This window comes from Neoarius graeffei, chromosome 3 (assembly GCF_027579695.1).
Source record: "Neoarius graeffei isolate fNeoGra1 chromosome 3, fNeoGra1.pri, whole genome shotgun sequence".
In the NCBI taxonomy this organism is placed as follows: Eukaryota; Metazoa; Chordata; class Actinopteri; order Siluriformes; family Ariidae; genus Neoarius; species Neoarius graeffei.
In genome coordinates this window covers 73,779,010-73,794,531 of record NC_083571.1, presented here as the reverse complement: position 1 = coordinate 73,794,531, position 15,522 = coordinate 73,779,010, and the positions used below count along the sequence as shown (strand labels likewise).

The window sequence follows — 15,522 nt, the reverse complement described above, 5'->3', positions numbered from 1 at the left end:
GCCCGCAGCCGACTCCCCCCCCCCTTGACGGGAGAGGAAGTCCGCCACGACCATCTGCGCCCCCGGCCTGTGGACCACCTTGAAATTAAAGGGTTGGAGCGCCAGATACCAACGGGTGATCCGCGCGTTGGCATCTTTCATGCGGTGGAGCCACTGGAGGGGCGCGTGGTCCGAACAGAGGGTGAAAGAGCGCCCCAGCAGGTAGTACCGGAGGGCGAGGACCGCCCATTTGATCGCCAGGCACTCCTTTTCAATCGTGCTGTAGCGCCCCTCACGCACTGACAGCTTCCGGCTGATGTATAGGACCGGGCGATCCTCCCCCTCCACCTGCTGGGACAAAACGGCCCCCAGCCCTCTGTCCGACGCATCCGTCTGTAACATAAAAGGGAGAGAGAAGTCAGGGGAGTGTAAAAGTGGCCCCCCACACAGTGCAGCCTTTACCTCCGAGAAAGCCCGCTGGCACTGCTCCGTCCACTGGACCGGATCTGGCGCCCCCTTTTTAGTGAGGTCAGTCAGCGGGCTGGTGACGTCCGAATAATTAGGTATAAACCTACGATAGTAGCCAGCCAGCCCCAGGAACTGTCTCACCCCCTTTTTGGTCTTGGGCCTCGGGCAGGCCACAATCGCTGCTGTCTTATTAATTTGGGGACGCACCTGCCCGTTGCCCAAGTGGAAGCCCAGATACCGTACTTCCACCCGCCCAATCGCACACTTCTTTGGGTTGGCCGTGAGTCCCGCCCGTCTCAGCGACCTAAGGACGGCCCTCAGGTGTTGCAGGTGCCGCTGCCAGTCGTTACTATAAACGATAATGTCGTCCAGGTAGGCGGCCGCATAGGTGGCGTGGGGCCGGAGGACCCGGTCCATCAGCCGCTGAAACGTAGCGGGCGCCCCAAACAGCCCAAACGGAAGTGTGACGAACTGGTGTAAGCCGAACGGTGTGGAAAAGGCCGTTTTCTCCCGGGATAATGGAGTCAAGGGGATCTGCCAATATCCCTTTGTTAAATCCAGTGTCGAGTAAAAGCGAGCCGTGCCTAGTCGATCGAGCAGCTCATCAATACGAGGCATTGGGTACGCGTCGAATTTAGACACCGCGTTGACTTTTCTATAGTCCACACAGAACCGGACCGAGCCGTCGGCCTTGGGAACCAAGACCACCGGGCTGCTCCAGTCGCTGTGGGACTCCTCGACGATGCCCATTTCGAGCATGGCCTGAAGTTCTTCCCGAACCACCTTTTTTTTGTGTTCGGGTAGTCTATAAGGGCGGCTACGCACTACCACCCCCGGGGGTGTCTCTATGTGGTGTTCTATGAGGTTAGTGCGACCGGGCAGGGGCGAGAACACATCCGAAAACTCGGCCTGCAACTGGGCGACCTCCGTGAGTTGGGTCGGGGAGAGGTGGTCTCCACAGGGGACCGGAGAGGTACGTGATGCCAAATTCCCTTTTTGAACCTCCGGCCCCAGCTCCGCCTTCTCCGGAACTACCGACACCAACGCCACGGGGACCTCCTCGTTCCAGAGTTTGAGCAGATTGAGGTGGTAAATCTGTAGCGCCCCACCCCTGTCTGTTCGCCTCACCTCATAGTCGACGTCCCCGACTCGCCGTGTGACCTCAAAGGGTCCTTGCCACTTGGCGATTAATTTGGAGCTCGACGTGGGCAAGAGTACGAGTACTTTATCTCCCGGTGTGAACTCTCTAAGGCGCGTACCCTTGTTGTACAGGCGGGCTTGCCGTTCCTGGGCCTGCCGCAAATTCTCCTGAGTTAGGTGGGTGAGCGTGTGGAGTTTTGCGCGCAGGTCCATAACGTACTGAATTTCATTCTTACTTTGTGAAGGTCCCTCCTCCCAATTTCCCCGCAGCACGTCCAGGATGCCGCGCGGCTTACGCCCATATAATAATTCGAACGGGGAGAACCCCGTGGAGGCTTGAGGGACCTCTCGCACTGAGAACAGCAAGGGTTCGAGCCACTTATCCCAATTACGTGCGTCCTCACTTACGAATTTCTTAATGATATTTTTGAGGGTGCGGTTGAACCGTTCTACTAAACCGTCCGTTTGTGGGTGATACACACTGGTGCGGATCGGCTTAATCCCCAATAACCCATACAGTTCGCGTAGTGTTCGTGACATAAACGTAGTGCCTTGATCAGTCAGAATCTCTTTCGGGATTCCAACTCGGGAGATGACGCGGAAGAGTGCCTCTGCAATACTGCGTGCTGAGATATTGCGCAGAGGCACCGCTTCCGGGTATCGTGTTGCATAGTCCACTAGAACTAATATAAAGCGGTACCCTCGTGCTGACCGATCTAATGGCCCGACGAGATCCATCCCAATTCTTTCAAACGGGGTCTCGATTAACGGTAGAGGGCGCAATGGCGCTTTTGGAATGGCCGCTGGATTTACTAACTGGCATTCGCGGCATGCCGTACACCACCTACGGACATCGCCGCGAATCCCCGGCCAATAGAATCGGGCCATTATTCGGGCTAGTGTTTTATCCTGCCCCAAGTGTCCAGCCATGGGATTAAAGTGAGCCACCTGGAATACCAATTCCCGGCGGCTCTTTGGAATCAAAAGCTGCGTGACTCGCTCTTTAGTTTGAGTGTCCTGCGTCACTCGGTATAATCTATCCTTCATAATCGCGAAGTAGGGGAAGGACGGGGTGGCGTTCAGCGGGAGCGTTTGACCATCGATTACTCTCACTTGGTCAAACGCATGCCGCAGAGTCTCGTCTCGCGACTGCTCCAATGGGAAATCCGCGAGGGATTCCCCAATAGAGAGAGGAGGAGCCGGTGGCTCCTCACCCTGACGCGGAGATGACGTAGACGGCTCTGCGACAGCTGCTCCCGCCAAAACGACACCGGGACCTCCCCCTGTCAACTGGCAGGACCCACTCTCTACTAGGCGCGTCATTAAACCCCGAAATCCCGGCCAATCTGTCCCCAAAATTAACGAGTGGGTAAGGCGAGGATTAACCGCCGCCTTCACTATAAATTTTTCCCCTCTGAAAATAATATGGACCGACACCAAAGGGTAGCTGTGAACATCCCCGTGCACACACAAAACCTTCACCCCTTGTGCTCCCCCCAATGCCTCGTTTTGAACCAGGCTTTGGCGAATTGAGGTCTGATTACAACCAGAATCCACCAATGCCTGATATGTAGCCCCTTGGATACTCACCGGTATGCGATACGCTCCGGCCCGATCGAGGGCGGCCTCTGGCGCGTCGGGGATCCGAACCACCGCGCCCACTTCCATTGCTGTGCACTGCTGTTGAAGGTGGTCCGGTTCCCCACAGCGCCAGCAAACCGGCCTGGGCTTCCCCTCTGCACTGGTGCTCTGGGGCTCACTCACCTGAGGTGGGGGAGAGACAGACACAGAAGGGAGAAACGGGAGGGCACCGCGGGTGCGGCGGGCCGGCAGGGGTGGTGCCAGCCCCCGCCTCCGCGGTGGGGGAATGGGGCAAGGACGGGACACAGAAGGAGGAGAGAGAGAGAGAGAAAGAGAAGAGGAGAGAAGAGATGTCGACATCTGCTGTCCTGCCGCCGAGACAGCCGCCAGATGATCCTCCGCCAGCTCGACTGCCTGATCCAGCAACGCCGGGCGGTGGCACTGGACCCACTCCGCGGCTCCTGCTGGTAAGCGGGCGATGAACTGTTCCAGTACCACCTGATCGACGATTCCCTCGGCGTCGCGATCTTCGGCCCTCAGCCACCGCCAGCAGGCGTCCCGGAGCTGCTGGCCGAACGCGAACGGGCTGCCGACTTCCTCCATCCGCAGCGCGCGGAAGCGCTGGCGCTGCTGCTCCGGCGTGCGCCCCACGCGCTGAAGGACAGCCCGGCGAAGGTCGGCGTAGGCCAGCCGGCAATCGGCGGGGAGCTGTAGTGCAGCCAGCTGCGCCTCTCCCGTCAGGAGGGGGAGGAGGCGCGCCGCGCGCTGCTCCATCGGCCACCCCGAGGCTTCAGCGACCTGCTCGAATAACGTGAAGAAAGCCTCGGGGTCATCCTGCGGGCCCATCTTAGTTAAGGTGAGGGGAGACGGGCCCGCGGCCGGAGCGCTGGTGGGCCCTGCCGACGCGAGGAGACGCCGGAACGCCTTGCGATCTTCTTGCTGGGCCAGCACCAGGGCATCGAAGCGCCGCTCCTGTTCCTTTTGGAGTGTGACGAGCGCCTGGTGCTGGCTTTGCTGAGCCGTGGCGAGGGCGTGGACCAGGTCGGTGAACGGGGAGGATTCCATGGGGCTGCTGGGTTGGTGCTCCATTTCCCGGGTTTCGGCACCACTGTAGCTTTCCCTAGGTGTGGGTGGAGCACAGAGGACGGCAGGACAGAGATCAGGTTCAACAAATAGTTTTATTGCTTCCACTTTTCAGGGAACACAATCTGTTTGACACAGACACACGCACACATCAGGTGTCTGGTTCGGGAGAGATCTCCTCTGCTCTCGCTCTCCCTCCCTAAATAGGGCGCGGTCCCTGGGAAGACACACAAACACAGGTTAATTGCTCTCAGGTGAAGTGATTCTGCCACTTACCTTCCCTGACTCCGCCCTCCTGTCACAGACCGGTGCTTGACCACGCCCCCGCTGCCACACATTCCTCTTTGCAAGTTCAACAAAACTGATTTGAGAGCAGAGTTTTTTTACATAGACAATATTCACATTTACATATAAAGCCCTCATGAACAGCAAAAATGATAAAGATACTAGTATTAAAAATTTATCTAAATTTATTAAAGAAGCCTTGCTACTAAGAACCAAAACATTAAAGTTAACGTAATCATAGCAAATGCGCAAAATCAATTAAAAGTTGAAATAAAAAAGCAAATTAAATCAAATAAGTTGTTTGGCCAAAGCTGCGAGCCTTCGATGAAGGAGATTTTCTAAGATAACTTCTAAGTGGACCCGGCCTTCTCGATCTTGTCCCAACAGCAACACGCTCAAAATGGCGCTACTTCCGGTCCCTGCGCCTGCGCAAAGACGTAGGTCGCGCAGGCGCAGGGAACCAGCGAACAAAATGCCAGGGCCAAAAGGGCATGTATTTTAGCAAATATAAAACGACGAATGGTCATCTATCCAAATTATTCAAACCATACTTGATAATTACGAGACTAGAGCCACACATTTAATGATTTATCTATCTATCTAGATCTACATCTAAAAAATATTTAGCTAGATCGAAGGTTTTTTTTCAACGTTTATTAAACGTTTATACAACCACTTATTTTCCATAAAATTATTCCCATGTTTTTTGATACTTTTTAAAAACATGTCATCATGTAGTGTTTATAATCACACAATTAATTGTAGAAATTTTAATATTATCTGTTTTAGCCAGAAGTCTCCGAATATGTATGTTTTATAAACATTTCATAAACGTTGTGAATGAAACGTTTTAAAGAGAACGTTTATAAAACATCAATAAAACGTTACTCATTTACTGATTATTTTGATAATTGTAATACAATCATTATGACATCTTAATATCTAAAAATACCAAGAGATGATAAAAAATGTGCCACGGGTCAGCAAATATGACTTTATTAAATTTTCACCAACGTTTCATAAATGTTTCATAAACGTTTAATAAAACCTAACCTTAATGCAACCCAAATGAAATGTTTTATAAACGTTTTGTGTTTGCTGGGGTCCAACCAATCAAACTAATCAATTAAAAGAGACGCCTTACCTGATTGGAAAGTATCATTCTGGACGAGCCCCCAAATTGTTAGGTTCAACCCAGTTAGAAGGTCAATCGGTCAACTTATTTCTCGGGACCCCCGCCCTCGTACCACCTGCAGAATTCTGGGACGGAACACCGCAAAGAAACAGAGAACCAGAGATCGGTTTAACTACTGTTTATTCACAATGTTCTCGCCAAAGATGAAAGATTACAAACACCTTTTATAACAAATCATAATCTCTCCAAACGGCTATTGTGTCTGTCAAATGTGTGTGTGTGTTTGTATGTGACCTCAGAGAGGGGTGTGTGTGTGTGTGTGTCTATGGGAGGGTGTGAGTGAGTGACATCATTTTGATATCTGTGTCTATGTGCTAGGTCAGCAAATCACATCTTAATTCCATATGTGTGTGTGTGAAAGAAACCTTCAATCATAAGCAAAATAATATTTTAGCAATTCAGCAATTTCATTTACGCACGTCAAAGTGCGCGCGATGTTTTTACGACAATGTTTTAAACAAAGACTATGTTTAGTCTAACAAAGAAGTGTTCTTCTCTATTGGACGAAGGTCAGGCTACACAGGAACAGTTTAAAATCACTGCCATAGTATATGCAATAGTCCAAAATAATAAAGGATCTTAAAAAGCTCTAAAATATAAAGTCTTAACTCTTTGTTCAGCAATAAGGCTACCATTATATCCAACATTAAAGTGTGTGTGGGTCGATCTGACATCAAAACAGACCTTGGCGTTGTTCAGACACATCTCTGATCAAAAATACACATTTCATATCAAAATAAACAAAATGTTCCCAAACAATGTCCAGCCGAGACAGAAAGTCATTTTTAACTGAACCGTAAGTTTAACTGAACCTTAAGTTAATCCTTAATTTTGTCACCATTTTAATAAATTACTGCCTTCTTGGTCAAGAATAATACTTATATAAACCAAATAATGAGATGAGATGAGATGAGATGAGATGAGATGAGATGAGATGAGATGAGAATGAGAATTACAAGATTCTCTTACAAGTTGTAAATATGTGTGAAGAATATCTAATGAAATTTTGGTAGCCTTTCAGGTGTTCAACGCATCTTTCTCTTTCCTGGCAAATAAAAAAATGCTTCTGCGCATGCGCAGTAGAAAACTTCCTCCTTGAATATTCACATCCGCTCCACGTGTGACGTCATGTTGTCTTGACAACCATACAATATCGTAAACCATATTCAACTCTCATTCTCCACTGGGTAGAGTGACGTAATACACGTAGGATAAGCGATATGCTAACAATATTACATGCTATCGAACCAAATGAATGGAACCTACTAGAAGGAAATAGAATATGTGTTTTTATTACATTGAAAGTATCTTGTATGTAAATAATGCTGTAAATAACATACTGCAGTGTGTTTACTGTTCAGGTGATGAAACAGATATACAGCACACAGACATGTAGAAAATCTAGTGCAAAAGTTTGAGGATGAAATAGCAGTGATAGCAGTTCAAAAGTTTGTAAACCCCCTCCTTTTTTCAAATATGAGATATATTCTCCTCTAACTGATAGAACCACTCTTAATCTTTATACCTGTCTATAGCATCCTCATCCTCCCAGATGGAATACACACCCCTGTGTAACCCCACCCCCTTTACTTTACAATATGACCCCTAAATGAATAAATGTGCATGTAATGATCCAGACATTCGGTGAGATAAAGTTTACAGGATTGTGCAATAATCCCAGAATCCTCGGCTCCTGGATGAGTTCTGTCTGTTATTAATCATGACGCGAGTTTCGTGCCTCTGTGGAGCAGGAGGGGGTTCGATGTTGGGTCGGATCTCTGGAGTGATGCTGACTGTAGATCTGATGCCCATATCATTCAGGAAATTCGTCCTTTTCTTATGACTGATGTATTCAATGAGTTTATTATTAATGTGATAGGTTTTATCTGGGTCATAGTTCCACTCGTCTAAGTGTTCGGTGATGTAAACTTTATCAAACGTGCCATTTTTAAGGCTGACTATGATGCGGTCCTTATTGCTGTTGTCATAGTAACCGGTAAATGCTTGAGAGACGTAATCAGGCAGCTCATCTGCTCTGTCACTGTTCATGTTCCCCACCACGTAGTATGGGAAATTTATATGTGGCAGAAGTCGAACGCCATTTTCAAATCGATTCTCAAACAGGTGAAAACCAAAATCTCCTTTTTTCGGATCACAGCGTGCAACCATCTTATCATTCTCACTGAAATAGAGGCAGTGTGTGCAGAACCAGTGGAGCAGGTGGAGTCCGTGTCGGGGTGGGGGCTGACCAAACCCGGTGCGTTTCAGCTGGGCCGTGTGTTTCAGCTCACGGGGCATGCTCAGCACTGATGGTTCAGAGGATTCTGTAAAAAATTGATGAGAAATCACTGAGATTTTAATTCCTCAGAGAAAAAGGTTAATCATGCAGTTTAAATAAGATCTTTATTTATAATTACACAAAATGACAAAAACACTTTACATCAAACTTCTTTTACTGGACTTTATTTACTGCATTAATGAACATAAAGCACAACCTCAGTGTGAATGTTCCAGAAATAATGTTATCATAAACACGGAAGGAATAAAAACACAATGCAGTGGAGTTACTGTTATTACACCAAAGCTGATTTGGCAGTTCATCCCACAGCGATTTACCAACAATTACAATTTTATATTGATTAAAAAATGACATGTCAGACTTTTTATCCATTTATAGCTACATTTAATGTTGTGGAATGTCAGTCAGGTCAGGTTCACAGCCTGCTACTGGTAACATTGTAACCCAGTACAACCTGCCGCATGGACAGGTGGTCGGCGTCTAAACCGTCTCCCCCACTGGTTTCACATCAGTGAGGAGGGTGGCATGACACCCAGCAGGATGAAAAACAAGACCTGTCAAAGGGTGGATGAGCTCTACTTGAGCCAATGGCCATCATGCACAATGGCAGTTCTGATAAGTCAACTCGGCATCAGTTCCGGCACCAAGCAACGGGATGTTCCTACGGCCATCTCAGCTATGCTGTGTCGTCAATCAACAGGGCCTCCCGCCAAGGGATACTACACTCGCGCCATGTAGTGTTGACATCATGGCGCAGCCTCACAGTTTAGTTTTCACGACAGTATGATTCAGAGATAAGAATAGGGCTACCGCATACGGGGTACCCAATGCGCCACAACATACGGCAGTGGCGATAAGTGAGCGAAGTCCGTACAACGTTACCGTGTCATCAACGCAACCATCACGGCACACCAATGCCACCAGAAAACAGCCTCTTAACCTTGGAGCTTGGAATGTTAGAACCACAAATGATAGTGACTCATCAGTAAGACCAGAACGTACAACAGCCATCATATGTCTACAGATTATGTATACAGACATCATATGTATACAGATTAGGTTTCATTATGATGGGGATCTGTTCGATCTCCGCAGACTTAAAGCAAAGACCAGAGTTCTTAAAGAATTCATCAGAGAAGCTCAATATGCTGATGACATTGCAATCTTCAGTGACATATCAGTTGGTCTACAGTTATTATTAAATGCATACAACAATCTCGCAAAGAGAATGGGCCTGCATATCAACACCACCAAAACAGACACTATGTTCATTGGCACTACAGCAGATTTCTTCATTGATAATATAAAATTAGGAAATGTCACTTGTTTTAAGTATCTTGGTAGCTTTGTTACAAATGACTGTTCGATGAAAGTGGAATGTGCTTCACGTATTCATGCAACATCCTGTGCTTTTGGACGATTACAAAAAAGAGTTTTTGGCTCACACAACCTCACCATATCCACCAAGGCCAAAGTTTACAAACACTGTTTGATGCCTCTGTTACGGTATGGTAGTAAAACATGGACCCTATACCAGCACGAGGTCAAACAACTACGTACCATCCAGCAACGTCACCTTCACCTGATAATGAATATTAAATGGGACCAATTTGTTAGTAATGAGGAAGTCTTAGTATGTGCAGGTGTTGAAGACATTGAACTGGGACTGATTAGAAGTCGACTGCACTGGTTCGGCCATGTTTGCAGATTAGATGATGACAGACCTGTAAAAGCACTTCTGTATGGTGAACTGACCCAGGGGACTCGACCTGTCAGCCATCCAAAACTGAGGTTTAAAGACACTTGTAAAAATGCCCTGAAGACTGCTCATGTGCTAAGTCAATGGGACACTGTTGTGGAAGATAAACAAGGATGGAGAAAACTGATACGTAACGTGTGTGACCGTCACAATGACAAAAGGATACAACTTTATAATAAAAGGAAAAGAGAAGAAAAGAGGAAGCAAGCTGTGTAATAACCGTCAGTGGCTACAAGGTGTGTGTGTATATATATATATATATATATATATATATATATATATATATATATATATATATATATATATATAAAACGTCATTAAAATGAGTGAGTTCCTGTTGTCACTGATGTTATAGCAGCTGTAAACAGTCGTTCCCTCACCAGTCTTTCTTTATTCTCTCTCTGAATTAATAAGAGGAAAAAAACAGCATGTTCCTGAGAAACTGTAAAGAAGTGTAAACTCCTCTGTCCTGAAAGCATCAGGAAACTTACAGTTCCAGCTTTACCTCTGACTGTTACACAGCACTGACACTGGAGACCCCTTCCAGAGACGTTATACACACATTTCTCCTGACAGAAAACTTCACCATATCAACCATTCCACATGTTTTTATTATCAGTAGAACATCTGTTGGACACGCCCCTGTGAATGAGCTGTTACTATAGAAATAATAATGAATTAGAATGAGAGCATAAACCTGCACTACTGTCAGAGGTGCTGTTTAAAGAATCTCAGGATTTTCAGGACACATTAAACAGGCAAACTACTGCAAGCAAATAAGTAAGTAAGAAAGTAAGAAAGAAAGACACTGAAACTGAGCTCCTGTTATTAAAAAATTAAAACACTTACAGGAAACTGGAGCAGGTTTTACACCCAACTCTTGTGTGGGTTTGAGTGGTTTCTTTTCTTTTTTTTGAGATTTCTTCACGGAGTGCTTAACTTCTGGAGAAACGAAACTGAAGGTGAAGTGGGAGGGACTAAAGTGAACTTTTCGACAGACTCCACATTTCACAGAAAGATCTCAGTGGTGTTAAAGATCTTCCTCCTGATTTATTCTCATATTTCATATTGCAGGTTGGTGAAGTTTCTCCTCATCTTCAGCAGCTTCAGTAAAATATCAGCTTGGACTGGAACCAAGAGAAACATCACCAACATCCAACCAAACAGGACAAAGAGGCAGAGCTACTCTGCTGTCAATCATGCTGGCTTTCAATTTTGAACGCTTCACCTCTTGAACCCAGCCTGCTGTGTTTTGGGGGTGAGGCCTTGCAGGAAACACTAAAGGGTTTTTATTTTGTTGTTTATTTTTTTAATGCTATTTTAAAAAAATAATACACTTCAAAAAATAAAATACACACCTTAAAATGGTTATTGTCTTTATTTGGATTTTTTAACAAAGTAATGCTTTTAACTGAGATGAGTGGGGGCGGCACGGTGGTGTAGTGGTTAGCGCTGTCGCCTCACAGCAAGAAGGTCCTGGGTTCGAACCACAGGTCCGGCGAGGGCCTTTCTGTGTGGAGTTTGCATGTTCTCCCCGTGTCCGCGTGGGTTTCCTCCGGGTGCTCCGGTTTCCCCCACAGTCCAAAGACATGCAGGTTAGGTTAACTGGTGACTCTAAATTGACCGTAGGTGTGAGTGTGAACGGTTGTCTGTGTCTATGTGTCAGCCCTGTGATGACCTGGCGACTTGTCCAGGGTGTACCCCGCCTTTTGCCCGTAGTCAGCTGGGATAGGCTCCAGCTTGCCTGCGACCCTGTAGAAGGATAAAGCGGCTAGAGATAATGAGATGAGATGAGTGGTGTCTGATTTTTTTTAAAGGAATAGAAAATGTAAAGTAAATACATGCATGGGTTGGTAGCTTGTAATATTGAGAGCCCATAATAAAGTAGTAGGCAGTCCAACCCCACGGCAACGCAGAAAGAGGGTAAACAAACACTGCTTTACTATACAGGATTCATGTGAACATTACAGCAGGATGCACTTGTATGAAAAAAGGCGGAAATATTGCCAGAAACACCTGAGCTGCTGGTATGGTATGGATTTATTTGGTAAAATTCATACATGTAAAAAGATACAGTATAAATAGCACCGAGGACAACACAAAGTATAAAATACATTTATTTCCAATGTGGTCCTCTTGATGACAGCAGGAAACAATAAAATATAAGAGGCAATAATAAATTGACAATTGTATAAACAATGATGAGAAAGTCATGAATAAAAAATACGCTAACTGTAATTATCACAGAGTACAACTAGATTACAGAAATAGCACCAAAATGATTAAAAATTAGTTATATATACACATCATAAAACTCTGTTTGGAATTTACTCCATAAAAACTGTTTCACCCGTTTCTTAAAATGATCATGTGTTTGACTCTGATCGAGGTCGGCTATTCCACAAACAAATTCCTGTATACCTAATAGAACTGTGTATGCATGGTTTACGTAAAGTGTGACATCACTTACAATTCACAGCCATATCTGACAAAATTGACCATAGCGCCAGCGACATTTCTTCACTGATTTCCTCGAGTATTTCGGACAATGATACGAATAACGATGATGATCCTGAAAAACAAGCATTACCATATCAATTAGTCACACACAAGTGAACAATATTTATAGATTTGTTTTAGTTAGTCATTACTGAGGCTTTTCTGACAACACTAAATCAAAGCAAGACACCCAACAAACATCAAGCTGCTTAGCTGCATCAGCAATTATTATGTTTATGCCCAAAGGAACTCAAAATAACATATCATGCTTAATAAAAAACTTAGGGAAGCCATAAAAAGTGTTTTCTTACCCTTTGAACTTCTCTTTTGCAGACTACTGACCGTGTTGTCTCATTTGTCTTGTCCGCTTTTTGGCCAAAGACTGTGGGAACTGCATCTGGATTCAGCGCTGGCTTGTACGGTATTCCTAATGCCAGTGCATCCGAGTTGTTTGAGTGAAACGGTTTTCTTCAAAATGTTCCGAGCACACGAGCTGTGTAAAGCAGTGTTTGTTTACCCTCTTTCTGTGTTGCCGTGGGGGTTGGACTGCCTACTATGGTAATTACAGTAGGCTAGCCTGGTGATGTCTTGATGGAGTTTTTTATGAATGAGTCAAGAGCATGCTAAGTGTGCTAATGAGTGCTTATGCTGCCAGAAACGTGTAAAAACTCGCGCACTTGCCTCTTCGACAGATTTAGGTAAGTCAGATTGTATGCAGATCTGTTTGTAGGTAGTCTAGCAAGGTTACAGTCCGCAGAATAAGGCTGTCATGGCAGCACTACTTGTACCAGGGATATAAATAATAAAAGTTGCCTCCCCCTATTCAGTCATGTCGGAGTAGATCAGCTGTTCACTCTTCCCTCGCTGTTTATCAGCAACATCAGTATTATCTTTCCCCCTCCACTTTTTTGTTGGAGAAATCGAATTTAATTTTTTTTTCATATAAACTTTTAATGAAATAATCTCCAGCCAGGGCAGCTTCAAGTCTTACTCGCTATGTGGAGCTTCCATGTCTTGCACCCGGAGGAAACCCACACAGACACAGGGAGAACATGCAAACTCCGCACAGAAAGGCCCTCGCCGGCCACGGGGCTCGAACCCGGACCTTCTTGCTGTGAGGCGACAGCGCTAACCACTACACCACCGTGCCGCCACATTCCATATATACACTTCACAAATATCTATATAAATATATAATTACAAAAAATATATATATACTAGGCGGCACGGTGGTGTAGTGGTTAGCGCTGTCGCCTCACAGCAAGAAGGTCCTGGGTTCGAGCCCCGGGGCCGGCGAGGGCCTTTCTGTGTGGAGTTTGCATGTTCTCCCCGTGTCCGCGTGGGTTTCCTCCGGGTGCTCCGGTTTCCCCCACAGTCCAAAGACATGCAGGTTAGGTTAACTGGTGACTCTAAATTGACCGTAGGTGTGAATGTGAGTGTGAATGGTTGTCTGTGTCTATGTGTCAGCCCTGTGATGACCTGGCGACTTGTCCAGGGTGTACCCCGCCTTTCGCCCGTAGTCAGCTGGGATAGGCTCCAGCTTGCCTGCGACCCTGTAGAAGGATAAAGCGGCTAGAGATAATGAGATGAGATATATATACTATATACCATATATCTCATTTCATCTCATTATCTCTAGCCGCTTTATCCTTCTACAGGGTCGCAGGCAAGCTGGAGCCTATCCCAGCCGACTACGGGCGAAAGGCGGGGTACACCCTGGACAAGTCGCCAGGTCATATACCATATATACACTTCATAAATATCTACATAAATATATAATTACAAAAATAAATATCTACTACATACCTATCCCTGTAAATATGAATATATAAACTATCCCCATAAATAAATACATACCATATATACCATATACTAAATTAGTTCTAATATAACAATCAACTCTATTCTATTTATCCCTCATCATCCTCCATTAACATACTTCCTCTTCTATATACTTGTTTAAAAATATTTTTTTGTACCTTCTTTTAAACAGATTTATATTTGCACTTTGTTTTATTTCTGTCTCCAGTCTGTTCCATAAAGTCACCCCACAGCTCGATACGCACATGCTTTTCATATTTGTTCGAACCTTTGTTTTTTTAAAATTTAGGTCTCCCCTTAGATTATATCCCCCCTTTCTCTCACTAAACATTCCTTGTATATTTTTTGGCAATAGATTATTTCTCGCTTTATACATTATTTGTGCTGTTCTGAATTTGACCGGCGGCACGGTGGTGTAGTGGTTAGCGCTGTCGCCTCACAGCAAGAAGGTCCTGGGTTCGAGCCCCGGGGCCGGCGAGGGCTTTTCTGTGCGGAGTTTGCATGTTCTCCCCGTGTCCGCGTGGGTTTCCTCCGGGTGCTCCGGTTTCCCCCACAGTCCAAAGACATGCAGGTTAGGTTAACTGGTGACTCTAAATTGACCGTAGGTGTGAATGGTTGTCTGTGTCTATGTGTCAGCCCTGTGATGACCTGGCGACTTGTCCAGGGTGTACCCCGCCTTTCGCCCGTAGTCAGCTGGGATAGGCTCCAGCTTGCCTGCGACCCTGTAGAAGGATAAAGCGGCTAGAGATAATGAGATGAGATGAATTTGACCAGATCCATAAATTTCAACATGTGTGATTTTATGAATAGTGAGTTTGTGTGATCTCTGTATCCTGTTTTGTTTATTGTCCTTATTGCTCTTTTCTGTATTGTACATATCGGCTGCAGAGTGGTTTTGTAGGTGTTTCCCCAGACTTCGACACAGTAATATGGCAAAAATAATGAGTAATATAGAGTATACAAAGATTTGCAATCAAGAATATGTTTTGTTTTCCACAGAATTGCCGAGCACTTTGCCAGTTTTGCTCGTACGTATCCTACATGAGGTTTCCAGCAGACTTTATGATCCAAAATTAGATACAATTGATGAATTTAATTTTCTTTAATTAAAAAAAACTAAATAAAATGTTGAAATAAAATAATCTTTAACACAATTAAAGTAAACATAAGTTTCAATGTACTGTCCATAGTTCAGAATAAGTGATGTTTCTGTATGAAGAGGATTTATATTAAAACCAGTTTTTGCTTTAATGAAGATGATTAATACTGTGAAAATGAAGTTCTTACATTCACATGCAGGCGGAGTAAAAACACTGAATGAGCAAACATGTGTGTGCGTGTGTATGCGTGTGTTTCACTATGTGGTTATGTTTCAGAGCTTCATTATCTCAAACAGCATTAAACAAAATAATA

At 45.3% G+C, this 15,522-nt stretch overlaps 1 protein-coding gene across 1 annotated transcript; it reads right to left on the bottom strand.

Moving 5' to 3' along the window:
• Positions 1-6,639: 6,639 nt before the first annotated feature.
• LOC132882902 (uncharacterized) lies at positions 6,640-9,841 on the bottom strand. Its single transcript, XM_060916007.1, has 2 exons — positions 9,755-9,841; positions 6,640-8,055 (listed from the first exon to the last, which is right to left on the bottom strand). The coding sequence occupies exon 2, from the start codon at positions 8,027-8,029 to the stop codon at positions 7,388-7,390; it is 642 nt and encodes a 213-aa protein (XP_060771990.1). The 5' UTR covers positions 8,030-8,055; positions 9,755-9,841; the 3' UTR covers positions 6,640-7,387.
• Positions 9,842-15,522: the final 5,681 nt, after the last annotated feature.

Excerpts from the sequence above, each read along its gene's own strand:
- LOC132882902 (XM_060916007.1), bottom strand. The coding sequence starts at position 8,029 with ATGCCCCGTGAGCTGAAACACACGGCCCAGCTGAAACGCACCGGGTTT.